The 27,429-nt window shown below is 44.6% G+C and overlaps 1 protein-coding gene across 1 annotated transcript in view; it reads right to left on the bottom strand.

Annotated features, from left to right (window-relative positions):
• The window catches only part of bt (projectin protein bent), a 221,564-nt gene that overhangs the window by 129,252 nt on the left and 64,883 nt on the right, over positions 1-27,429 (bottom strand). The window contains exons 4-19 of the mRNA XM_089548430.1: positions 11,423-11,585; positions 10,593-10,734; positions 9,905-10,034; positions 8,014-8,198; positions 7,512-7,527; positions 6,709-6,919; positions 5,947-6,037; positions 5,399-5,625; positions 4,145-4,235; positions 3,522-3,742; positions 2,166-2,256; positions 1,671-1,967; positions 972-1,020; positions 736-784; positions 568-644; positions 92-258 (exon numbers count right to left, since the gene is read on the bottom strand). Coding sequence (XP_089404556.1) covers positions 92-258; positions 568-644; positions 736-784; positions 972-1,020; positions 1,671-1,967; positions 2,166-2,256; positions 3,522-3,742; positions 4,145-4,235; positions 5,399-5,625; positions 5,947-6,037; positions 6,709-6,919; positions 7,512-7,527; positions 8,014-8,198; positions 9,905-10,034; positions 10,593-10,734; positions 11,423-11,585 — 2,207 coding nt within the window. The remainder of the gene's footprint in view (positions 1-91; positions 259-567; positions 645-735; positions 785-971; positions 1,021-1,670; positions 1,968-2,165; positions 2,257-3,521; positions 3,743-4,144; positions 4,236-5,398; positions 5,626-5,946; positions 6,038-6,708; positions 6,920-7,511; positions 7,528-8,013; positions 8,199-9,904; positions 10,035-10,592; positions 10,735-11,422; positions 11,586-27,429) is intronic.

Here is a 27,429-nt window from a genome sequence, read left to right as displayed (position 1 = left end):
CACTATAAAGTAAAATGACCTAACTTGGGCATGCATAGTTTACCATATCCCACCCCTAAAGAAACTAACACAAAATGTAGTGTAGGCCAACCTGTGACAATCAGCTCGGCCGAAGATTCTTCTTTGCCAAACTCGTTCGTAAACTCTACTGTGTAGTTGCCAGCCATGTCCTTCGCAGCTGGAGAGAACACAAGCTTGGCGGTGGAGCCGTCGAATGTGATGCGGGTTGTGGTGGTCTCCCGCACAACTCTCTTGTTCCTGGGCAAAAGGAGGCAGTCAGGAAAGTGTGCCATACAAAGCGGCATCACTCAGTGGCACATCACATAATGATGAAACACACATGCCACAGTGTGCTTCATGTTTTTACTGAAACATAAATGACGTACAGCGAAACAAAGTAGTACAAATGCCCCACGTAACGAAACTTGTGGCGCCCTCTTTGCGCAAATGGCTGCAAACGAGCATTTGCGGCTGCCACCACCGCCGCTGTTGCCATAAAACCTGGGGTAACAGCTAAGAAGAGCTGACGCTCTAAAAACCAGAAGACAGAATTAAAGACAGACTCACTTCAGCCAGACCACTGTGACCTTGGTGACGGATTCAACGCGGCAGACAAACTCGCAGGTTTTGCCTTCTTCGACAGTCTGAAAACAGATGGAAGAAGGGACATTGTGCAGCCAGCGATTGCTAGGTTGATGCAGAAGTAAAACGTATAATGCAGTGTGTCCAGTTTACCTGGGATGCCAACATCTGGACGATCTTGGGCTTCTCACCCTTCGGCTTTCTGTAAGAACAAATGCCACGGTCAGTCTGCCAGATATAACTGACAAAATCCAACCCATCATTGTCAAACCACGCTGCTTATCCCTGCAAAGCAGAGCTTTAGAAAGTTTAACTTCTTTTGAAAGAACAGAAGCTTCTTTAGAAATTTAACAGCTTTAGAAAGTTTAAGAAACAAAGCAATAACTCACGCTTCTTCCTTCTTTTCTGGTTCCTTCTTCTCAGGCTCTTTCTTCTCCTCTGAACGAGCAAAAGACAAATAAGGTCAGAAGTAAAGACACCTTCAGAAGTACACAGGTTCACTACAGCGGACACTTTAAGGAACCTTAATGCAAGTGCAAAAGATTAATCCGCACAGCTCTAATGAGAACAACCACTTAAGTCGCAATGGTACTGAAAAAAAGAACAAAAGTGCTCCACTGTGTGCTTGAGCAGCAGCAAAACGATGCTGATGCAATTCAATAAAAAAATGCAAAAAAATTGATTGTACATATCTAGGCAAACTTAAGGCCCACCTTACACATACGTTATGTATCTCTATATACCCCAGTCTTAATTTTTTCCCTGGGTTGTATCTACACAGCTGTAACACTTTCTTGTTAAAAATGCACCCAAGGTATGCAGTCAGTGAAAAGAAAAATTGTTCAAGTTTCCAGTTCTAACTGCGGTGCTTATGTGTTTTGCTCACTATTTGCACAGAAAAATGTGCACCATGACATCATATGCTGTGCTCCTGTCATTCCACAAGAAGCAATTCAGACCCATAAGATAAAATTATTTAAAAAACGTTGTGGCCATGACTGAGAGTGCTCCATGATCTCTATACGAAAAACCTGCACCAACAGAAAATGAGACAGCTTAAAAAGAAAAATCGGGATGGGTGCCCTCACCCTCAAGGTCGACGGTCACCGTCTGAGATGCGGCTTCACCCTTGACGTTCTTGGCCACCAACTTGTACATGCCCTTGTCCTGTACAGCCGGCTTGTCGATCTCGAGCGCCACAGCGAACTCGCCCTGTGACACCTGCCGGATGTGCACCTGGTGCCTGGTGTCCTCGCGCACCTGGGTGTTCTCCTTGAACCAGACCACCTCGGGCTTGTTGGTCGACTGCACGTGGCACTCGATCACTATGGTCTTGTGCAGTTCCCGTCGGACAACCTTTGGCCGCTCCTTGATCACAGGCGCCACTGTGGAGGTCACAGAGGTCAATAAGGACATGAATATAGACTGCGCGTCACTAAGGTGAAAAAAAAATTGTCTTAGATGTGCATTACGCAGTAACGATAAAAGAACAAAGGAAGCAATTCAAGTTAATAGTCAGTAGTTTAACTAATGCCTAGTGTTTCATTCAGAAACATGGAGCAAAGGTAAGTACGTTGACTTACGTTCAATGTTGAGAGTCAGGTTTGCATTGCTCTCGCCCGCCTCGTTCTTGACGTTGCACTTGTAGATGCCAGCGTCTGAGAATTCAGGGTCCTGAAGCACAGACGAAACGAGTAATGTACCAGATGAGTGGGAGATGAAGGAAATAGAAACATGACAAAAAAATTATTAGCTAAACCAGGCTATTGCATAGTTAAAATTTAGTGACAGCCTTCATGTCCAATCCTCTCTGCACAATGGCATCGTCCATTTTCCCACTTCTTCTTGTCTTCCTCTCTTTTTCTGCTTCTTCTTTCTCTTCTTTGTGTCTTTCTTTTAGCATGGCTTGCCTTGGCATTAATCCATTCGGTGCCAAGCCAAGGAAGAACAACGACTACAAGAGGCTTCAGTTACACGATGACTCAAGGTGAGCTCCCATTAACAGCTCTCGCCGTAAAATGAGCACCGAGACAAGCGAAATACACAGCAGTCGAGAGATTTCTGCAGTAATATATAGTACTAGCATCTACACATGCTCAGAAAAAGTGAAAGCTCTTATGGATGGGCTAATTAGGGTTTAGAAAAAGCTGCTATGTACTAAGTTAACAAGGCTTCACAGCTGGAATGCACCAGTGAAGACTGATATGCAAGCCTCTTCACAAGAAACTTCACTTAAAACAGCCTGCAACAAATTAGGAGGCGTTGAATATTTTCTCTGCCAGAGCAATCTCTGCCTGTTACAGACATCTCAAGACTTCTATCCTCCGTCTCATACATAGCAGGCAACACTGCCAAAGCTAGCGCGCCTGTTCGCGCAGGCTAAGTCCGCACGCAAAAAGTAGTTCGCCATACTACCAAAGCAAACACAAACATATTTCGTAGCAACAAATCTTAAGTGTCGTGACTGGCACCTCCTGGACTACGTTTTACCTCTTGCCACATTTTCGTCCTGCGACTCGTCGAGATTTTGAGAAGCAAAAAGTACACGTGGCGGTATGACACGCGATTGGTAGGGCGAATCACTTCAACTAAATCAGTGCCCAAAAAATAGTTCACACTCCGTGAAAATTATGACCAGAGGGCCCGAAAACTGAGCGCCTCACAGCTTCGACCGTCATTTTCAATGCTACTACATCATTTTATACCGCTCTTTGTATTCGTCCAAACAATGACCGAAGTTTCGAGAAGAACGAATGATGCGTGGCGGAGTAATATAGTTTTGCGGACGCACTACTTCAGCAGCCTCCGCAGCGTTGCCTGCTATGTATGAAACGTAGTATACTAATCCCCGACAATTTTCAGTAGTGCTGTAGCACTTGTTTACACTGCATAATATTAATTCATTGCACGCTCTATAGGAGCCGCTGCATAACACTCACATATAGCTCTAGGCGAATGTGGTAGACGTCCTTTTCTTGGTTGATGATCTGCTTGATGCGCTTGTTGCCAGCAACAGAGACGCCCTCCTTCATCCAGGTGATGGTTGGCTTTGGGTCAGCGCGCACCTTGCACTCCATGATGATAAGCTTGCCTTCCTGTTCGGCCGTGATCTGTGGCTTCTCCACAAACGACGGCGCCACTCCGGTTGGTGCCGCAGCACCTGAAGAAAAACATGGCAGCATGAGCAAGTAATGGGCATGCAGAGCTCGAGTGAAAGAAAAGAGAAATCAACTGGTTTGCAATGCTTCAAGCTGACTAGCCCTGCACCCAGATGACAGTTTAAGATCACAGGGCGAGAGAGCATCTTCTTCAAAGCATTTCAGCTTCGTCTGATGGCCACACGATCATGAAACTATTAGGCCAAAATGCAAGAATTTTTAGAAAAGATCACCAAAATTACCACAAAGTCTGCACCTCAAATGTTTTCAGAGTGCTTTTCCTTACTTCAAAGTCATACTGCTATTAATAACGGATGTTAGCTCTAATAGCAAAAGATTTTCAATCTGTGTATTACATGGAAATGTGTAAGCGCTCAGGGAAATCACAACTAGCTATTACGTACCAGCAATGTTGAGGTTAAGATTTGCATTGATCTCTCCATCTTCATTTCTAATGTTGCACTTGTATGGGCCTCCATCATCCTTTCCGGGACCCTGAAGCACACAAGAGAAAGCAGAGAAATCACGTCAGCCTTCCATGATTAAAAAACAAATTAAAATGCAGAAATTTGCACTTAGGGTAAAATAACAGTGACACCTGGAAACATATCTGTGTTCATTTGAGCTTTGAATTTAAGAGCTGCTTTCTTGTTAAGAAAAATACTTTACTGACAAATCCGAATTGGCCAAGCTCTTGTGAATAATTCAAATGCTTAAACACATGCATTTTATTTATCACAAGAGCATCAATTTCCACTTAACCAAATACTTTCTTTTAGACTGATACGTACAAGATTGCTCACAGCCCTATAATTGCATTCTACTATGTTTGAAACATCAAAAGTTCAAAACCAGAACAAAACGAAAGAAAACGATAAAATAATTATGGCATTAACAAGTGCAGTATAGGCAATAGGTAAGACATAGCAGAACAGGGTGCATACAAGCTGCTTAATGTTCCTGGTAGAGCAGTAGCCATGAACTCAAAAAATGCCTTGTTCCCTTTCAAGCTTTCAAACTCTGAAAAATATGTAAGAAGTGCCTCACGTGGTTCATTTCCCAAGCCTGCCAAGAAAACATTTTCGCCCAAAGCTATCAGTCCAAATGCAGCTTCCTATAAATGTGTTTCTAAACAATTTCTATATCACAAATAAACAAGCGCATAAATTGGTAAACTATAAGAAGTCATTCACATGTGTCTGCCTCTACATCCGTATTTGTGGCTGCCATGGTGATATACACCATGCTATCACTGTTTTGTTTTTCGAGGTATCCCATCTATTTTGTAACTTTGAGTAATGCATTAAATGCCCGCACTCATTAGTTTCTACAGTGAGAAGATTCTTCTGGAGGAATTAAAAATTCTCACTTCTTCAAATCACACTCATCCATTTCTACAATGAATAGATTCTTCTGGAGCAATTAAAAATGTTCAGTTTTTCAGATTTTTGTTTAGCTGATGCTATAAACAGGTGTCCCTTGGGCCTGGCCAACTATTAGATTATTAATTATATAAACCGTCAACAAGGACTACACCCAAACATTTGCCGTTGTTGAGTTGTTCCTTACATAGGAGATCCAGTAAGCAGCATATGGTAAAGCCACCAAATCATATGTGGTCTTATTTTCAAGTGAAAACATTTTCCAGAAGAACGCACCGTGATTTCGAGAGTGATGACGAACTCGCCGCCATCCTTGATCATCTTGGACTTGATGTTGGGGGCCTCACGGACAGGGTTGCCAGCATGGAGCCACGTGAACTGGGGGGCAGTCTTGGATTTTACGTGGCATTCCATGATGATCACCGCGCCGGAGTCCTTTGGAATGATTTTTGGCTTCTCTGTGAAAACTGGGGGCTCGCCTGGCGGCTTCGGTGGCTCAGCACCTGTGCAAGATTGGCAGGAAGTTACGTTGTAGCCATTGCACTGAATTTTCGCACAGTCCCAGCCATTCTACCAAAAGTAGGCATGCATATTCCACCTTAGTCACAAACTTCGCCCCTCAACTCAATCCATATTGCTTTTCAGACAGGTTGCAGGCTTAACAAGACGCAAGCCAGGATGGCAAAATATGCCCTTGTGTGCATTTCTTTTGCTGAACATGCAGTGTTTGTGAGGCACGAACCACTCAAAACGTGCCTACAGGTGGCAGCAAGTACTATATGCAAGTGAATGACATCCACACAGTTTCATGCACCAACACATACCTTGAAGGTTCAATGTAATGTTGGCATTGCTGTCTCCGAGGTCATTGACAGCATTGCAGCGGTAGTTACCACCATCTTCTGTCGTTGGGTCCTAAGCATAGAGCAATTCACAAAGTTTTAGTTATGTGCCAAGCAAACAAAACCAAAGTGAAGGCTAGAAAGTGTGCTTATACAGTTAGTCTGCTGACTCCTAACAATGCACACTTCGAAAAAATGAAGTGAACAACTCAAATATAATTACGACTGTCCACAAGTAACTTGCAAGCACATTTGTTATGGATGTTATGAGAAAAATTCATGGCACAGAACACTTATGCTAGGTCATTTACTCATGACAACTGATAGTGAGTGTAAACTTAACATGTTTCATTTAGAAGAAGCCTCAATTGTATTGGTACTATAGCCAGTACGGCAGCCCAAATGTATAGGCAGTTCATATAAAAACTGCAAATCCTAGAATCTAGTTTCATGGCAAGAAATTTAGCAATCCTACACCTGCAGCTGAAAAAAAGCACTAACAAGCAGCAGGCATGGCATGCTGACACAGCATGAACTATGCAGGCTCCTTGCTTGGCATAGCATAGATGCGAGGGTAACTGCAATCAGCAGGGTAACTGCAATCTCAGCAGCAGCACTGTTTCTTCTTGTGTCCTCAAGAGGGCAGCACCTAACAGGCTTTCGCTTAAGTCCGAGACACTGAGCAGAATTGCTATGAGAGATCTTACTCAAGGGCCATAGCAGCACTTATTCCACACAACATACCCTGATCTCCAAGCTGAGGAGGTATGTGTGCTTTCCAGTCTCCTTTTTGGATGTCCTGTGCCGCAAGCCATCGTTGATCTTCTTGGGCCCCAGGAACCAGGAGATCTCAGGGAAAGGATGAGCTTCGAGGATGCATTCAAGGATGAGGGAGTCGCCTTCTTGGCGAATGGTTGGCTTCTTGGGAAACCGTGGTGCTTTGCCCTCTGGAATCCTGAAACGGAGGATTGCTCGTAAGGCCTTCACGCTACATGTATTAATAAAAGTTACTCGCAGAAATCAACCTCTATGGCCTTATTGATAGCCTGCCTCCCAACGCTTACTCAGTGCCATAAGAGTAAAACAGTGTAACAGTAGTTAACACCTTGCCAACTCTTCCTTTTTGTCCCTACAATTGTCTTATGTGATGAATTACTACTCTCTGGGCACTTATTAGGCTTTATAAAGGCAGTGTAACTATTAAACTTCCCTACAGTGAAACAGGTGTTTTCAGGAGATGCATAACTAACATATTTAACATTGCAGCAGCATTGAGAAAGAAGCTTTGTGTAACTTATACGTTTACTGTTCAAAAACCAACCACCTTGAAACTCAGTCCCTTTAGCTGCCATGATTACACATCGGAACTCTGCAACGTACACTAAATAGAGATGTCCACAGAGCTTTATGAACAAGTATGATGCAAGCAGGGTTTGCTGCTAAACTAGGACTAAGTTCATTTTTGATAATAAATGAGTTGCAGGCAATACATTAACATGCATGCGTGGGCTGAAAATGCAAGAGAGAGAGATTTCTGGTATGCTTACTTTGGCTTTCCAGAGTCTGAAATAGAAAAAGCAGAAAAAAGGAAGAATTACAACACATACAAATAGATGAGTAAAGGCTATTGATATTTCAGTATTACTCATTAATGCATTAAAATCTACACCGAAGTCATCAATGAAATTGTAAACTGCATCACAAAGAATATAACACAACACAACAAATCACTGAATGGGGAAAATTCAGATGGTAACAAAGAAAGGCACTGTAAAACACAACGTGCATGTGTACTAAGCCCTTTCTGCGTTTGTTTAACCACTGATGTTTAATGAGCACCAGCAAGCTTATAAGTTGTCTTCTGTGCCTTTAAAAAAAGTTGATGTGACTCACTCATTTACCCCAGCAAGCTTACCCCAGCAAGCACCAGCAAGCTTATAAGCTTGCTGGTGCTTGCTGGGGTAAGCTTGCTGGGGTAAATGAGTGAGTCACATCAACTTTTTTTAAAGGCACAGAAGACAACTTGAAGCGCACAAAACGACAGCATACCTTCGAAGTTGAGGGTAATGTTGGCGTGGCCTTCGCCGTGGTCATTTCGAGCGAGAACTCGGTACTCCCCGCCGTCCTCAGCTTTGACGTTGGCTACTTCCAGTGCCACTGTGTGATTGTGCTTATCAGACAGGATTCTGTACTTGTGCCGGGCATCTTCCTTTACTAAGACACCCTTGTGATACCTGGGGAGAGGGTGGAATGCAATAAGTTTTCATCTGTGCTTTCAAGGGCTCACAGGACATACAGCGATCTTCACCTGCATGCAACAATAGCATGTCAGGTTAGTTGTGTACATGTATGCATGTCACTGGAGGTGATTTAGAAGAATCCAGGGTGGATGTGTGGTCAGCTGACGGTAGCCTACTAAATGCGTGAAGGATTTGGCCTTATCTTTTGCCAAATAGTGACTGAATCACCCTTTGCCGAGGCTCGGATGGCACATAGTGATGGTGCTTTCATTGAGATAGCCTTTTCTAGATCAGACATTGGAGCCTTGTTGGCGCATTTAATGCAAGCGGCAATGCAGTCGCACTGGCATGATTCGAGTCATCAACAGGACCGCGTCTGTAAGGTTGACGCTGGCTCACGATTACATTTGCCGTCTATGGTGGTGCGACGTCATGGAACTTTACTCCACCGGCTACGGCTTGGCGTTTCCTACACCAAACACTATCTTCACAAGATCGGCATCGAAAGTAACCCAAATTGCGCACGGTGCCACACTCCAGAGACTATTGGACACCTTCTTTGTGAGTGCCCGAACTATACTGCTTAAAGAAGAACATTGGAGGCAACCGTGAAACAACTGGACTCTCGCCCTCTCTCTGAGGAAACTCTTCTGGGCGCCAGGACGAGACGTTCTGATTGGTGGCGTGTGATAAAGGCCCTGCTCAACTTTTTGTGTGAAACAGGCCTGGACACTCGTCTGTGACTGCCTGTGCACAACCTACATGGTTAGTGACATGTGTCGGTGTTTGTGTTGCAGACACCAGTTTTATGAGTTTTATGTGCGTCTACTAACCGCGATGCGAGTGCCAGCCAGTGTGGTGTGTGTATGTGTGTGTGTGTGTGTGTGTGTGTGTGTGTGTGTGTGTGTGTGTGTAGACATCACCCGTGAAACTCATTGTATTACGCCATCGTCACTCTTCATTCGCACTTTCCCTTTCCTCCCCTTCCCTTTCCCCTGTGTGGAGTAGCAGGCCAGGGCCATGTTAAAACCGGCCGACCTCTCCACCTTTCCCTCATTAAAATTCCTTTCTCTCTTACCACAACAAGATCAATAACGGCACCCCTTAACATTAGATGCACAGAGAAAAAAGCCCACCTTTCACATGGCATTCAATCGTTGTCCTATCCTATTTCCCCCTTTTTCTTGCGTTGAACAAGATCACCAGAACTAAGAGCTGCAATCTCCACCAAATGTTGACAGTCTAAAAATAGTTATGCAGGAAATGCTAAACATTGGAACGAAAGCAAGCATGTCACCCCTTCAAAGACAGAGCCAACTTATTTTACTGTGCCGCAAATAATTACAGTGTTCTTAGAAACCAGAACAAAAGTCACGATCAAAACCTCATCATAGACTAGAACATGATGTGACCCTTGAAGACAATACAAACTGTTTCATATTTTGCATTTGTATGGCAGAAAATTGGCGCTTTCTTTTCATTTTTGCACATAACAATAACAATATAATAGCTTTGATCATGACGTAAGCACATTACACCTTGCAGGCCTGCCAATGAAAAACAAGAGCCTGATGGTTACGCTTGGCAGTTGAGAAGGCCCAAACAAGCATTAGCACATGCATATTACTAAATACCATCTCTCCCCCAACACAAAAAACAAAAAGAAATCCCCCACAAGTGCTCACACTGAAGGAGCTCACCATTCAATGGCAGGTGTAGGGTCAGCTACCAACTGACACTCAAAGATTATTTTGTTTCCATCATCGGATTGCCGGATAGTGGGCTTTTCAACGAAAGTGGGCTTTGCCCCTTCGTCTGGTACATCATCACCTGCACAAACACAAAAGAAAGCTCCATTAAAGCTGTGAACACTAAGGTCATGCTACATATAATTATGAGACTAAATGCTGAGTAACTGAGCACCTTGCAACTATTAACATCAGTTAATCACATTTGTTGATTGCAATCCCACAAATGCTCTGCTGATATTGATACTAATGCTGTTTTAAGGAAAATTTCAGTGCTGCTTTAATGGTGGTTTTCAGTGACTCGGCCAACTTTTTCCCCAAAACTTCATTTAAAATTCTCCAATGATATTTGGCTTTTTACATTTTCCCATTTGCCAGACATTTCACAAAATATCAACATTTTCCTTCCATATGAATAATTATTTGATAAATGCACCAACTAGATCAGACAGATTTCATACCCAATGTGTCACTTCAGGACATTAAGCCCCACAATTAGCAATTTATTTGCTGCTTATGAAGCTGTGCAACATCAGCTAAAAAAGCCCTTCCTCCAATTCATTAGCCAGGCCCATATATTTAACATGCATCAGCCTAGTCAGAGCTGGAAAAAGGAACTTATTAAAAGCAATGTACTCACTGTCAAAGTTGAGGCTGATGTTGGCGTTACTTTCACCAAGTTCATTCTTGGCAGTGACCTTGTATTTGCCGGCATCTTCAATGGTTACATCATCTATTTGTAGTGTCACATGGTAGGAGTTTCCATCCTTGTCCATGAGCATCTGTTTCAACAAAGTTACCTCTATTAGCTGCTGTCACCATGGCCGTAATAATGTGGCCTCTGTATTTCACATTTCTACTAGAGGCATTTCGATCAATTATGTAATCTGATCCCCAGTGCGGTCTACTGTAACTCTTTAGACTCATTAAAGAATTGCGGTAGACCTCACATGTGGTCCCTGGTGTACAATGCTTTGCATAGCACTGAAACCACTCCACATAGGTATAAATAAAACTACAGCTGAGCCCACTGCCGTGAAGCAGATAAATTTTTTTTATGTTGGGCTTAGGGGAGTGAGGGGTTTCAAGCCTCAATAGGTTTCACTACATTTTTGTCTTCATTAGACCTTCAGTACAACATGATAAACATTACAGTGTTCATGCCACCTGTTGATGGCCTAATCAATCTTTTGTTATGGAAGCAATCATGCAGGCCAAATCAAGGTTTTGGAGCAATGCCATTTATATTAAGCCCTTGGGGACCATGAAAGACTCATTCCACAAGGATAAAAAATTGATGTCATGAAACCTGTGACTCTTTAATAAATTCACCCAACCAGATTTTTGACCAACTAAGTTAAAGAAAATAGTTACAGAAAGCAAACAGTACGTGACAATGATCACTCAAGATCGTTAGCGACAGTCATCTAGTATATGATACCAATGCAGAAAGCTGCAGGTGTAACTAACCTGGAAGCGGCCCTTTGGAATAACGGGTGTGCCGTTGTGAAACCAGTTAATGGTCGGCTCCGGGTCCGCCAGGATCCGTGCCTCGAAGAGGAGACGCTCGCCATCGTCTTCCTGCCGTATTGTGGGTTTCTTGGCAAACGTCGGCGCGATGCCGTCGATTTGCCTGCGCCACGAAAAAGAGACACATCAGTGAAACAACACTCAGCTGCACAGCGACATGCGACACGGCGCATGTGGCACGTCTACACGGCACGACACGGCATCTACACGACACGACACATCTACACTCGCGAGCAGTGAGAAGTACGCACTACCCTCAGCAGCAAAAGTCATGCACAGTCTGTCAAAGAAAGCCGCGGATAGCCTAATTTCGAGTAAACCAACGGAAAGTTCATTACTTAATCACAACGAAACTTTTGAAGCCAGCTATCAGTCGACTGATGATAGCGATAACAACTGGGCCGACCAGAAGCGCTATTACCATAAATTTCACACGATGGAAGAGTTGCTCGGGGCAAAATGCAAAGCTGCATTGAGAGTGACAAATTTTCTTGAGGTCAGCAACGCGTTTAAGAGGTTTTTACGGTTTTATTCATGCTTCTGTAATCAGCATTGAGGATGTGTCAGGCTTAACTCTTTCGCTACCGCGCCATAGGCGATCGTTCGCATATGATCGATTTAAATCGCCCGCGCAAAAAGCTAATTTTGGAGCGTTGTGGACGTGCTCCGCCATCTAGTTTGCGAGCTCAACAACTGCTCTTTCGATTGCAGCCTTGGTTTCAGTGTTTTGACATGAGGGGGCGCCGTGAAAAATAAAACTTTGAACGGCCGCAGCACCGTCAGCCGGAGAAAATGGCGTCCGCGTCGCCGCGCGCTCCTCGGAAACGAAAGCTGACACCGAGCACGTCGGCCGGTTCCGGTTTCGTTTTTCGCGACGAAAGCAGCGGTTATTAGTCGGGCAACAATGTACAAACGTTGGATTTCGGTTTCGGCAGCGAGACTTCGCCTCGGGAGCCTGGAACGTCAGCGCGTACTTGCATGTAAGTTCTGTTTTCGTTCGCTGTGTGTTTTCTGCGGTGCATACGGTTTGTAATTGATGACAGTGGTTTATTTTTGTGCTTCAGGGTCTTGACAACGTATGGCGAAGACAGTTTGCCAAATGCTCAAGGTCGCGTCGCGTTTTTCAACCAAGACGACAGCTAGGTGTCCATATCGGCACATCGCTGCGGAGCGGCGCTCGGAGATTCGCTCGAGTTCTAGACTTTTTTTTGATGCTCTTCACGGCGGAAATGATGAAGATCGTGTGCGGAAACACTAATAAGTATGCATGGATGAAGATTTTCAGCAAATTCGGCGTGACGGCTAATGGGAAGACGTGAATCTGTTGGAGATTCTGATGTTCATTGGAATCATCATATACATTGGAATTGTTGACCTGCCACGACTGTATCTCTACTGAAATACCAGAATAATCTATTCTGGCCCTCTGCCATCAAAAATCATTTCTCAAAATGGTTTTTTGCTTTTTTTTTGTTTTTGTTTTTTTGCACGTAACGGACCCGGATGATTCAGTGGCGGCAGCTTCTATTGGCAACACTTGAAAAGTGTCCTGACTTTTGAAGCACATCGATAAAACTTATTTCATCGATCCTGATGTTTTAGAGCTTGCCTAAAATGCCAAATTTTATCAGCTGGCTTTCAGGGAGCAGCTCATTCAAGAAATCTTCGGGTATGATGAGGGAAAAGAAGTCCACGCCCCCAATCCTCTCATAGAATCCATTCAACACCAACCGAAAAGAATGAAAAAAAGAAGAAACTACAAGCTCGGCTATCAGAGAACAAGGGAGGAACAAAGATAAAACCTTATGTGAAGCACTTGTCAGTCTACCTCTGCTTCACATCTTCACCTCTGATTGCTCTTCACAGTGGCACCACAGTCATGACCCCTGACTTGACAAGCCATGGAAAGTGCAGTAAATTTTTCTCATAGCTGAAACTGTGAATAATGACAGCTATAAACATGTGCAACAGTTTGTATATTCCAGTTTTCCTCTAATCAAGTTCGGGCTTAGTGCAGCCGGTAATTTTTGTTTTTGCTATTTACTTTTTTGTGTTTTTAGCAAATTTCACAAATAAATGCTCATTTACTTTTGCACACACAACTCTGGTGTTTGTTTCATTCAGAAGTGTAACTAATAAGCTACAATTTCATGCATTGCAATATGTGCTGGGTGTATTAGTTCTTGAGAAAAAAAATTTTCTTTCAGTACGCTCCAAATCGTGCATTTTTCCGCGGTAGCGAAAGAGTTAAAAGCATGATTGGTCACGTGGTCACGTAGTCGCTCCTGAAACGGTGGCTTCTTTACATATACACTCATATTGCGGGAAAAGCACAGGTGCTGGACAACGGAAAGTAAATTTTGGTGCCACATTCATTCAAGTTGAAAACATTTTTACTAGCTTAAAAAGAATAAATAGAAGAAAAGTACTCTTGCCTACTGCAAGTTAAGTCAGACATAAATAAAGACAATAATGTTTCATAGAAATTTCAACCATGTGATTGCGACTGTCTCTCCCTTATTTCTAAGTCAACCGGAATCAAGCCTGTAAATGTGTATAATAGCCTCCGTCTTAATCTAAATAAGATTGTTTTGCACTTATGGTCAATTTTTAAATGTAATATAACAAAATATGCTTCTTGTGAAGGCTGGTTTGATAAAAATAGCACTTCACATGACTGTTCCAAACTTGCAGTGCTTCATCCCACTCTTTACTGTGGTTCAAAATACACACATATCCGAAAAAAATTCGACCAGCTTATACAAGTGCTCAATAATACAAACTAATAACAAGAGCGTTGAAAAAGCCAGAACGTCTTGCAGTCACCGTAGGAAACAGCAGTATAGAATGGCCAAACAAAAAATACAGCACCGACACATTTAGGAAAAGGCCCTTCACACAACATAAAAAAAATTGACAATTAACGATTATATTTCTCGGTAATACGGAAGGACATCGCAGCTGAGAGGAAATACTGCCCGCTGACAGGTTCGGTATGTTGATTTTATCTTTGGTACAAATCGCGACAAACAAGGGCGAAACTGGTTTAGGACAGCACCCGCAAACGCCATTCGCAGGGTGCCATCTGCCCTATCGAACCCACTCCCCCTCGCGCTACATCGTTCCTTCTCTATTTCCTCCTCACCCTCTTCACGGCTTCAACGACGGTCGCCACCAAACCCACTGAAAGCGCTGCGCTGTAAGAGCGCCGGCGGCCAAGAATTTCAGTCGTCCCGCGTGCAATCGGGTTGGTGCAGTTCACGATTGTTTTCAGCGCTGCTCGTTTAATAGATCGCAAGGCCTGCCATCAATGGATAACAACATCCGCGCACCTAAAAGCACAGTCAACGTTGGCCGTCGTGATTTCTGACCTTGTTCGCCGTGGTCAGGTCATAAATGCGACAAAACGAAAGGATATATACAAGCACTATCGCAGTAAGCAGTGAACTGTTTCAGCGTCAGATCCCATCCATTCCGATCCCGAGGCACGCATTACAGGGCACTTGGTATACTCCCTTCATCGTTTTCGTTTTTCGGAACCTCTCCCCCTCGCGCCACTTCTCTCCCATGAAGATCTATCTCACTCTCTCCACCGCTCTCACACCCTTCCCTCCTCTTCCGCTTACGTTCTCCTGATTCACGTTACGCCGTCGACCAACGCTGCTCAACCCAAGATTAACAGCTGCGCTGTAGTTTAGAGGACGCTAAATGCGTTTCAAGCGATAAAAATGGACGTTTTTTTCTTCTGCCTGACATAAAAACGCACCAGACACGAAAGAACTGAAGCAAAGTTGACAGTTCGGGCATGTTGGTATGGGGTTACGCCTTTGAAGTTCCATCACGGAGGAATAAATGCTCTGCCTTGAATTAGGCAAAAAAAAACGCCACTAATTCAAAGCACTATTAGGACTGAAAGCGCGAATAACTCATTTTTTCGCAGTAGGGAACCCATATAACGATAGTTGTGATAAGCAAATATTGAGACAGCTTCGACTGACATCTTTCAAATGACTGCAGAATGCGAAATGCTTTCGTGAAAAGTTATGCTAAAGGCACGTGATTCACCGAGGAGGCACCGAGACCTCGTTCACGCATTTATGAAACTTTATGATGAACGGAAAGACCCACCTAATGACAGTTTCGCAAGAATTGCATTTTTTTCTTGCACTCGCCTAAACGGCTACAAATCAAAACTGCCAGACTATACAATGAAGGAACTACAGGCCTAACCACGAATATATGGCATCCGTGTAAAATAATCCCATGGTTGTTTCCTTTTATTTTTCTTTCCTTTTTCAATTTTTTCACGTCGCCCTTACGGACAATGTACGCCACCCGTTCATACAGTCATGATTCACTCGTTCTTAGCAGCATGCCCCAAGGATAAGATAACCTTGCCACAATACTATGACTAGTGCGCGTTCCACATCTGTCTGCCTACCTCGTCAGTAAGATAAGAAATAGGCCTTTTTTTTTTCTATGTAACATCTGCAATAATTCAATAATCGCAGCAGAGGCTCTGAGGAGGAGACTTCATGCAAACAAATCAGCTAAATAACACCCACGCTCTAAACAGGAAAAAATTGCGAGGACACTTTGGCAACTAAAGTGTTGAGAGGCGAAAGCCGAGGACACTAAGCCGTGACGACTTCCGGTGGATGTCACGCCACACCATTCCCGTGGCTCTATCGATACCCAAATTATACATCTTTCGAGGATCTGAAGTGTTAATTACGCTTAATTACACATTTTTATATCTAATTTGACACAAATCCGGCGTTTTTCACACCATTCTGTGACAATGTTCACTACGCCGCGACGACTTCTGGTTAATGTGACGTCACACCGTTTTAGTGGCTATATCGACGTCTGCGTTATTTCGACGCAATTTTGACATTTTTGACTATAATTAATTAAGTAATTACTCTACCGTAATCAAACGTGGCTTCTAGGCTCATATTTTCCTCCTCTATCTGAAGCGACCATTCGTTTCCTCCTATCTTTTTTAGTTCCCGGGTTAACACGCTGGCAAAGGTGTGACACCGTCTGCTAACACTCTTTCATAAAAGGGTGTGCGCTAGAGGACAGCTTACTCTTTTTTTTACTCCTTTCTGTTTACAGTGCACGAACTTAAGAGACATCGCAGACACTTGTTTATGAGTCGCGTTTAGTAGCGCTGTTTGCAATGAACCGCGTGCCGTATAGCACACCTCAATACCTTGGAGATTAGGCGTATTGTGACCTAGATAACTACGTGATGATGGTGTAGATAATTTTATTTCAATGGCGCAAGGGCAGCTTTGGCTAAAGAGCGCCATGGCACAAGGTGTTTAGTCCGCACGAGATGGGTTTATTGTTTAGAAAGAGCTACGCACACATAAAAGACGAACACAGAAAAGACGATGAAGATGGAAAGAGCACAAGCCATGCACGAACTCGCCCCAGCAAGAAGTTCTTCTAAACTACGAAATGGGCTTGAAAACCCACTTCTGAGGCATTTCACCCTAGAGAAACTGAGCACCAGGCCAGGGGAAAGCTTGTACTCGTTGGAAAGCGGTGGTGACACGGTGCAACTGGGATTCGAACCCCGAACCTCCCGCATACAAGGTGGATGCTCAAACCACTAGACTACCGCTGCGGTCAAGATAACTACGTGAAATCAGTGCCAGAAAAGTTTTCAGACGCTCAAGGACTGCAGCCCACTAAAAGCAACTTGTCAATTTGTCCAGCGAGGAAAGAGAGCTGTTCCTTCTTATTAGAGAGTTTTAGCACAGCCTGACAGCCGTACGGCAGATACGGTAACGTGTCGCCGTTGGTACCGTTGCCAGGCTTGCCTAGCCATATTTGCCGTATACGGTCGCAGTTGCCGTAGCTACCGTGTTTACTGCACGGCGGTGCTAATACTCTCTATTATTATTTTTGGAACCGCGATTTCAAGCGGTGTCAAATTTTACTGCTTAGATACTACAGAAACGCAACGTTAGGAAATACGTCACTTTCGTTATCGACAAGGATCAGCGACGTTTAATTTGACGAAGGAGATTGTTCACACTCACAATATCACTATGAAATGATGATCTTTTCACACAACTCTAATTCCAAAAAGTAAGATGAGCTAAGTGTAATAGATGCATGTTCCATGGTTCCATGTTTCTGGAACAAAAGTCAAGATGCAGTTATTTCGGTCGCAAGTACTTCCCCTGGACTACGAAAAAATATATGCATAAAATTCAGCATTTTCGAGGTTAGAAAAGCGGGGGGGGGGGGGGGGGGAGGGTGTAGAAAGAAACAGTTATATCTGACAATACTGCAGATTGGGCGAGTTGGTTAACATACATCTTGAAAAATTTAGCGATCGTGTCGTCTACTCTTTCTGTCCTTGTGTGTCGCGCTAAATTTTTCAAGTTATATCTGGTTCCAATCATGTTTCAGCCAAGCTCTCCCTCAGTATTTTTTTTTATTCTCATGAGTCTTTTAATCAATAATTCAGAGCAGTCAGTCAATAAATCAATAAACCGACCAATCAAGAAAGCAATCGATCAATCAAGCAATTAATCGGCAAGCAATAAGCATCCCTAAACAAAGCAAACAAGGGAACGAAAAGACTGCACGACACCAGGCCAGCCTCTCGTTTTGATGAACGCATCACCGGCCATAAACTTAACCATAAACTTAACCATAAACTTAACCGGCCATAAACTTAATTCTCAAGCGCATGGCTTGTACTGACATGGGCGCCGCGGAGACTTGTCTACAGTCGGAGACCAGGATGATTGCAGGACACACGCTATCGTCAAGCGGCGTGAACACATCGTGCAGCATATTCTCACACCAAGCGGCCAACGCTTCGCGGCGCTCATGTCAGCCCAAGCCATGTGCTCGAGCATTTATGTTGAGTTTGCGGGCGGTCGGACTTGCAGCGTATACTGAAAAGTTTACGGCGGGATCGCAGTGCCCCAGCCTGACTGAGTTCATTGCGTAATACGCGGATCTTAGAACAGTGATGAAAGGTCTACGAATCGTCAATACAAGTAAGGTACACGTACTAGGAAATAAGTCCTACACTACTCCCACGCTGCCAGAGACCTTATCGGGCATGTGGTGGCACTACATGGCGATTTATCACGGCGCATAGCGTTCGGTTTCTGCCAGTACAAAAATAAAAAAAAAAGTTCTAGAGTTTTGTGCGGCCTATTTTATTCCTGAAATTCGCTGCTTATTCAGTACTTTACACAGGCGGTGCGACTGTAAGTACAGAGGGCAAAACACATGCCTAGAACGACTGAAATTTCTGTTCCGTACCTCCCAAAGCCGCTATGACCAGGAAGGCAAAAAATGACGATGAAATCCTATGAGCTTAACTGCAAATGCTTACCTCCAGACCATATTGAACCAAATGTTATCGCTAGATATCGCGTGCTTATCCCAAAACACGCCCAGGACGTGTTCTAGAGAAGCGCTTTGCCTTCTGTACATTTCATTTATGCTCGCGAAATATCATGAGACGTTCAGAGCCTTGCACAGGCCGCAGTTCACAATATGCCTTGTGGCGTATTCCAGTAGGCGATCCCGAGCAGCTCTCTATATTTGCGAAAAAGCAAGATTCCGAGGGATCACACCGTCGCGGTTCAACCAGAACTCAGGACCTGAATCCCAATCACCCCACTGAAATACGCTCATGGGTTTCGTGAAGCAAAAAAATTAAAAAAAAAACTTGCTCCGGATCGCCGACCAGAATACGCCATAAACTGTCCCAGCCACACTCTGAAAAAGCCGCGGGTATCCGGCAATAAAACCCAAAATTTTAAATTTCGCTATTATTTATTGCGCGTGCTTGTATGTGCTGCAGTGTTATCGTTTTCAGACGTTAAGAAATTAGTGCAATTCGCTAACTTTAATTACGAACCAAAAATGTTCCTCAATAAATACAGCTCCTTTTTTTCTCATTTCTGCAGCCTAAGTGCCAATCTCGGCAAAGAACTTGATACTCCAAATTCTCATTGCCTGAGCACACAAGATTACGTTGTAATACTGCGCTCGGAATATGTAATCATGTTGCTCAGCACAGCAAGCAATGCAGGTGTACGGACGATAGAGATGCTACGGAATCGAGAAAGACAACGTGACGATATATACAGCGCTTTCCACACTCAGAGGGATCACTTAGTTTTGGGTCAAGCCAAAATAAAAGCAACATTTATTCTAATGGGGAATTTCAAACGACGATCCAGTGCAGCTCTCTGAATGCGCGAAGGAGCAAGATGCAAAGGGAGTCTATAGAAAAGGTACCGCAGCGCTCCAATCCTAACTCATGATCTGAATGCAAATCGCCCACTGAAAAACGTTCTTCGATTTCGCGCAACAAGAAAACTTACAAGGGTAGACGTGCAGGCTAGTTGATGAACCATGATTCTTTAAAACAGCGCAAAAGACAGGGACACAGACAGAAAATACACACACAGCGCTGAGAAATTGTAAGAAAACTTGCTCCGGATCGCCAACTGAATTACGCCATAAGTTATCACTTGGGACAAAATGGTTGCCGACATGACGCGTGAAGAGCCGCAGGGTTTGCGCTAGTTTTTAATGGCACAACGATGCACTTTTTTGGCACCGTTGTATCAGTCCTCGTCTTTTCAAGAGCTTTTTCGCCCATACTCTGCCAAGATGATGCCTACACTACATGTCAACACCTCTGCAAAAAATTCCACCGCATCTGAGCAGTAACCAGTGCTGCAATACTAATTAGCGTTCCCTCTCATTGCAGATCGCATTTTATAGGCAGTCGAGCAGTCCAGTGCGTGCAAATCGCCGTCGTATAATTAATGACTTTTTCATGCTTATCGCTGCTTTCGAAAAAGAGACCGGCAACGCAAAGCTATCCCGTATTAACGAATTCCAGACGGCAGCCATGATTTCCCAAGCAGCAGTGCGGAAAAGTAGGTGTTTCAGGCGGGGAATGAAAACTGTTTAACCCTATTCCGATGAAACGCTTACTATTCGCACGAGACAAAGATTTATCACAGACTATATGTAGTTACCTGCTTGTGCTTTCTTTTTTTTTTTTTATAGAATGGTGGTTCGTTTGCAGGACACTAAGCTGATCAGGGCGCCAATCGAAATCAAGATAATGTTCGCGCTTTTTTTTTTCTTCTCTCAGGATTACTTCGTTCTAATGCATTGTGTAAGAGATTTCCGTTCTTCCGAATTCCGAGATTTCCCTTCTCTATCGCGGTCACGGCAATCTGTCATACAGAAATATAGAAATACAACGCCGAGCAGTTGGCTCATACTAAACGCCAGACATGCAACGGTGCAATAAATGCCAACAAATTGAATTTGTGAGGCGCTTAATAAGAAGTTACAAAATTTCATTCCAAATGCAAACATCGCGCAAGCGTTTCAAAATCGGTAGCCCTATGACATGTCATGAACTTACTGTTCCCGTTTAGAGCCCCATCGACTGTACAAGCCAAAATTAAGCAAAGTCTAGGTTTTAACTCTTAGATATACATATATATTTAGCGTGCAATTCATGCCCTCCCCAAATTTAACAAATCAGCGTTTATTGAGTCACAGAATCAGATTTTTGTGTTGGATATTTCATCGATAGAATGTACTGACGCTCTTGTATTATTCCGGCCACATCCCGTAAGCGATCAGTATGCCTGGCTGGCCAGAATAAACAATGTCAACTCGGTAAATTCGGTTCTTATGAAACGCAATTGTACGCTCTGTTCAGAGCAATGCAGTGAGCAGCGTGGGCAGAATACGCAGTGCAAAACAGCGTCATCAACCGTAACTAGCAGCTAGCTATAGAAAATCTAAAAAAAAATTATCATCGCTATAATACGTCGTAGAATGTCCTCGCCACAGCTCTTAGTTAGGGACCCATTTGGTTGCAACAAAGATGGACGGACGCGAAGAAATAGTTTACTTTTGCTTTCAAAGTAATGCTTGCTTTTAAGAAAAAGCGAGCCGGTAGTTTCTTGTGTACGCTTTCCAACACTTCTAACCGCTTTTAAACGCCAAGCGCATACATTAAGAATCGGAAGATGCAATGACATCAATAAACACCTGTGTTGCGGAGCCAACGGCGAGATGCTGACCAGCAAGGAATTTTCTTGCATTAAGCTTCATGTCACTGTAAAGGTATTAGCTGCTTTATGCGTGTATTTCGGGGGGTATCGATCTGCCTCTCTATCCAACTACTCCTCTCCTGCAAAGCGCCGCCTACACTCTCACTACTACCATCCTGCCTCGGCACCATGAATTCTGGACTTATAGTTGAGCAAGGTACTCATCTAAGGCTTCTAGCCCTTGCGAATATTCCTAGTACGCCAAGTACTCCGAATACTCGATCGCGAGTATTCGCTTGTGCTTCCAGCACTGGTGAATACCCTTGTATGATTAGTACTCTAGTCCTCGCAAATACTCGCCTGGCGCTCATAGCACTCGCATATACTCCTAGTGAGGCGTGTACTCCTAGTACTCGGGAGTAGTCGCGTTGTGCTCTCTGCAAACGGTTAATATCCTTGCATGCTAAGCGCTCCTATAATTCTCGCAAATACTCACCTAGTGATCCTTGCACTCACGAATACTCCTAGTACGGCGAATAATTCCCATATTCATGAGTACTCGCCTAATGTTCCTAGCACTCGTGAACACAGCTAGCGGCAAGTACTCGTAGTGCTCGAGAGTACTCACCTATAGTCAGATACAACTAAAGAACGCCGCGACATATTCCCTCAGGACACCCTCCAGCCAACGGTCTCGACTGGTTATTACGACGTCGCGGTTAACTCTCGGTTCATCATCATCATCATCGCCATCAGCCTGACTACGCCCACTGCAGGGCAAAGGCCTCTCCCATGACTCTCCAATTAACCCTGTCCTTTGCCAGTTGCGGCCACCGTATCCTCGCAAACTTCTTAATCTCATCCGCCCACCTAACTTTCTACCACCCCCTGCTACATTTGCCTTCTCGTGGAATCCACTCCGTTGCTCTTAAAGCGGTTATCTTGCCTTCGCATAACAGCATAACATGCCCTGCCCAAGCCCATTTCTTCCTCTTGATTTCACTAGGATGTCATTAACCCGCGTTTGTTCCCTCGCCCACTCCGCCCGCTTCCGATCTCTTAACGTTACACCTATGATTTTTCTTTCCATAACTCTCTGCGTTGTCCTTAACTTAAGCTGAACCTTCTTTATTAGCCTCCACGTTTCTGCCCTGTAGGTGAGTACCGGTAAGATACAGCCGTTGTATACTTTTCTCTTGAGGGATATTGGTAAACTGCCATTGATGATCTGAGAGAATCTGCCAGATGCGCTCAACCCCATTCTTATTCTTCTAGTTATTTCCCTCTCATGATTTCTCTCTCGCTTAATTCCTGGTTAATTTGCGGTTAACATGTGATGTCACGCTAGAGCCAATACGTGATGTCACCGCGACGTCCTGGCAGTCGGTCAACACATTGGCTGGAGTGTCTCCTTTCAGGCGCATTCACGACTGCGTTATTGAGCTGTATCTGACTAGTTCTGCCAGCACTTGCGAACACTCCTAGTACGGTAAGTACCCCAAGTACTCCCGATCGCCTGCCGCGATGCTGCTAGATGGCGTCATCTCCTGTGCACGCGTAAACAGGAAACCGACGTCGGCTAGCAGCCTTCGCGTGGGGGCGCCTGCCATGGCTAGGGCCCAGCTACAAGCCGCGAGTAATCTAGGCGTCGTTTATTTGCTCGCCCGTACAGCGGCGCAATCCGCGTTGACCCTCACTCCAAGGCGGTAACAGCGAAGCAGCTACTTTTTCTGTCTCCGGTTAGTCTTTATTTTTCCTTTTTTTTTTCGTTTCCCCTTTCCGCTCTACCATCGCTCCCTGGGTGAGCATTAAATCCGCGCCATACACATACCGCTCGTAAGAGGCGCACTTCTCTTCGTTTACGTCACGCTAAAGACGCGGATGTAAACGGACTTGAGGGGAGGTTTTTAGCTTGCGTAATTCGGCGCGTAACAACAAAAAAGAAAGAATCCAAACGGGGAAAAAACAGCCTCTCCTCAAGCGCCTGTTCGCCGCCATCGGTTTAGCTGCAGCCTCTCTCCTAGAAAGCGACATACGCTAAAAGTGGCACTAGAGGGCCCTTTTAAGGATGCCCTGAACTGAACGAGTTTAATAAAGAACGTTACATTTTTTTTCTCTCTCTCTCTCTCTAAAACAGAAAATCGGCGCCAGTTTTAACAATTTTGTAAACGTTCTGAAAGAGCAAAATAGTATCTGAGACAGTGAAGGCTGAGGCTGACTTGATCGGCAACTCGAAGCGGGAATGACGCTATAGTTAAATTTGTGTAAGGGATTCCTACGAGGTATTTGAATTCAGGACCCAATCATGATTGACTTATATGCGAACGCCGAAATACACTACACAAAAGCAGTGGTCGCGGGCAGGAGCATGCAGACAACGAAAAGCTCTTCTTTAACCGCGAACATCTGAGAAAGCTTTTCGCTGTAGCTGTACGGCTGTGCTCAGCTGGATGTTCCTTTTGACTCCTTAGTTTGAACTGCACTCCAAAATAGGGGTACCTTTCCTCTAAAGCATTCGTCAGGCAATCACATGTCTGCGCAGATGACAGTGACGCATTAAAATGGCGATTATCTACGGCGGTATGCAACAGAATTGGCTAAAAGACGACAGTGGAGATGGCTCCTCGAAGCACTGACTTGAACATCATTCACAAGTGGATATAGGCCTCTTTACCTATCCGCGTCCAAGTTGGTGCTTCCAAGACCAACAGCGTAACATACAGGAAAAATTATTAGAGTAGGATACAACACAAGTGCGAAGCGGCATATGGCTCTCAAAGGATGTCCTCCAGCCGACAGCGACACATTTAATTCGTGGTTAACCCCCTGTCACATTGGCGTGACAGGAGATTCACTTAGTGCGACATGGGATTAAGCACGAAATAACGACGGCGTCATGAAAATCGCTAGACGCCATTGGCTGTACATCCTCCTTCGAGGTGCATTTGCCGCTTCGTTTTTGAGTATCCGACTGCAGTACGTAGGCGCTTTTCTGTATGACCACAACTTCACGCAGCCACCACAGCCGATTCCGAAAGCGGCCTTAATCTCCGAAGTAGAAGTGTTCATCACTCAAAGTAGGTGGAAATATCGCTTCACGAGGAAACAGAGCACGACCAATCCTGTGCTTAGCAGGTCACGGCAGACTCAAAATGGCGACCGACGAACAGCTACGATGCGAAAAAGTTAGTCTCGGGAGCTTACGACATGACCCGTTCTGAGTACGCACAGCTGGGCAGGTACAGAGCACTCTAAACGAAAATACGCCTATATGGGAATAAAAAGTGAGTAAACTGTCCTTTAGTGCCCTCCCTTTTATAAAAGGATGTGAGCCTGAGGACAGCTTACTCGCTTTTTACTCCTTTTTATTTACAGTGTGAGGCTGCCATTAATTCTTACTTCTTCCCATACCATCCTACTTCCTTCAATAGACCTCGGCGTACCAACAACGGGCCCCAGGAGAACAAGTACTCCTTTTTACGAGGCCCTAGTAAAGGCCCCGTAAAGGTCTAATAAAGGCCTCCAATAAAGATGTTTTAATGCAATAGCATTAGAAGCCTCATCAGGAAAAAAAAAAATGTGTCGTCGGACATCCAATCAGCTGCTGGGCTGCTGATAAGTGACGTCATCAGACCGGATAATGCCCATTGGCTGGAGGAAAACGACGTCACCAGACCGAATAATTTCCACTGGCTGGATGTAAGTAACGGCACAAAACCGGAAGTGACGCCTCTTCCGGTAAAGGCATCAACAGCTCTTTGTGCTACAGCATTGCCAACGCACAACGCTATCAGGTGTCCGTGCGAATTTTTCAACTTTCTCCTTTCTCGTTTTCTAAGTGATAATCAGTTTCACGACGCCGCATATTTATCTAGCTGTGACATGCCGCAGTGGTCACGATTTTGTCACTCCGACGAAGACAACCATGCTAACGCTTGACAATTGCCCATGACATCTTCAAAGAGGCTGCATCGATGTATGAGGCATCAAGAAACGCCAAATGCGATAACACTCGCTTCTTGCACAATTTTAGAGCCTACATTACGTTCGGATGCGGCGGTGCAAGTACGATCCCTTATAAGGGCACTAATCTTCCCTCCCCTCTCCGTCAATCCCGACAAACGCGAGATAGGCTGTACTGACTGTAGTTGCCTTACGAACGACGACGTCACAAAACATTTTTTTCTTTTTCGATACCCAACAGGAGTGCAGCAATTAAATGTAGAATAATCAGCCTTTCCTGTTTATAATTTGCCAATTCGAAGTGATCTCCTCTAGTTTGCTTTGGCTGGCATCTCCGGGAGCATCGCCTCACTTACCAAGGCAGCGGCTGGCCGCGTCGTCTATGTTAACCCGTGCTGTCACCGCTACCAGCCGCGGTGGCTCAGTGGTTATGGCGCTCGGCTGCGGACCCGAAAGACGCGGGCTCGATCCCGGCCACGGCGGTCTCTCGATGGAAGCGAAGTTCTAGATGCCCGTGTACTGTGCGATGCCAGTGCAAGTTAAAGAACCCCATTAGGTCGAAATTTCAGGAGCCCTTCACTACGGCGTCTCTCATAGCCCGAGTCGCTTTGGGACGTTAAACCCCCAAAAACGAAACCGAACCTTTAGCAGTGGTAGCGTGTCTCAAACAACAATGGCTTACACCTCCTCCTTCACGTTTTGAAAGCAGACTGCAATGTTATTATATGACGTAATATTGATACTATGATAACGTAAACATGCAGCTGCAATAAAGGATGGACGACTTAGTTATGGGATCCTTTTGTGAGCCCAATTCTGTGCGTAGGACCCTGTAAAAACACTTTTTGTAAACGAAAAAAATGCACCGCCTAGCGAACGCGGACGGAGACCTGCCGGATGACGCCAACTAGACCACTACCACCGCCACGCGCAGATAAAAGAGGGAGATTAGAAATACCAGAAGGTTGGTTGGTTTATGGGGTTCAACGCCCCAAAGCGACTCGGGCTATGAGGGACGCCGTAGTGGAGGGCTCCGGCAATTTCGACCACCTGGGGTTCTCTAACGTGCACTGACAGCGCACAGTACACGGGCCTCTAGAATTTCTCCTCCAAAGAAATTCAACCGCCGCGGCCGGGATCGAACCCGCGTCTTTCAGGTCAGCAGCCGAGCACCATAACCACTGAGCCACCGCGGCGGCTCAGTGGTTGTACCAGAAGGAAGGAAAGATTACATGTGCGTCGCAGCCACCGTGCGTGCCGAAACGACGACGATGTCGACTGCATCTGTGGTACTTGAACAACCCTACCGCAGGGCTCAGCAACAACAGCACCAGCCCTATCGTAGCGCAACATTTTCAACACATTTACTCTATCGTGTAGAACGAGCATCAGTGCAAAGTTCCTTATCACACGAGATTCAAAAATCTTGCTCTCGTTTTCTTGTGAACATTAGGGCATAATATCACTGAGTTAAATTTCCCAACTACACTAGTCTGTAATTCTACCATGTCAGCAAGAATGTTGCAGTCGAGAACACGTAAGAGTGCTGACAGATGGTGCTTGTGCAGCAGTAAATCTGAGGCTGCCATATTCCATCGAAATCTAGAACGATGGAAGAAAAGATTATGGTACTCTGAAAATTTTCCCATGATTATAGATTAGACAAGCTACCTGGACAAGTAGTTATGAATCTCTCGGGATTTGGGTAGATGCAGGGTAGACAGGCGATGTTGCATGAGGAAGGTTAGGCTTAGGGCGACAATTAATGCGCCTTTCATTTTCTATCAAGATAGATTCCGCACCGGTTACGAAAGCGAGCCCGAACTATTTCCCGCAGCTATGATTGCACAGTTTAAAGTTACTTGTTTGTATTTTTTTTTACGAAGACATAAAATTTTGCAATTT

The sequence above is a fragment of the Amblyomma mixtum genome, chromosome 1 (genome assembly GCF_055824585.1).
Source record: "Amblyomma mixtum isolate Tamu chromosome 1, ASM5582458v1, whole genome shotgun sequence".
Classification (NCBI taxonomy): Eukaryota; Metazoa; Arthropoda; class Arachnida; order Ixodida; family Ixodidae; genus Amblyomma; species Amblyomma mixtum.
The sequence above is the reverse complement of the archived record's forward strand: the minus strand, read 5'-3'. Positions and strand labels throughout refer to the sequence as shown.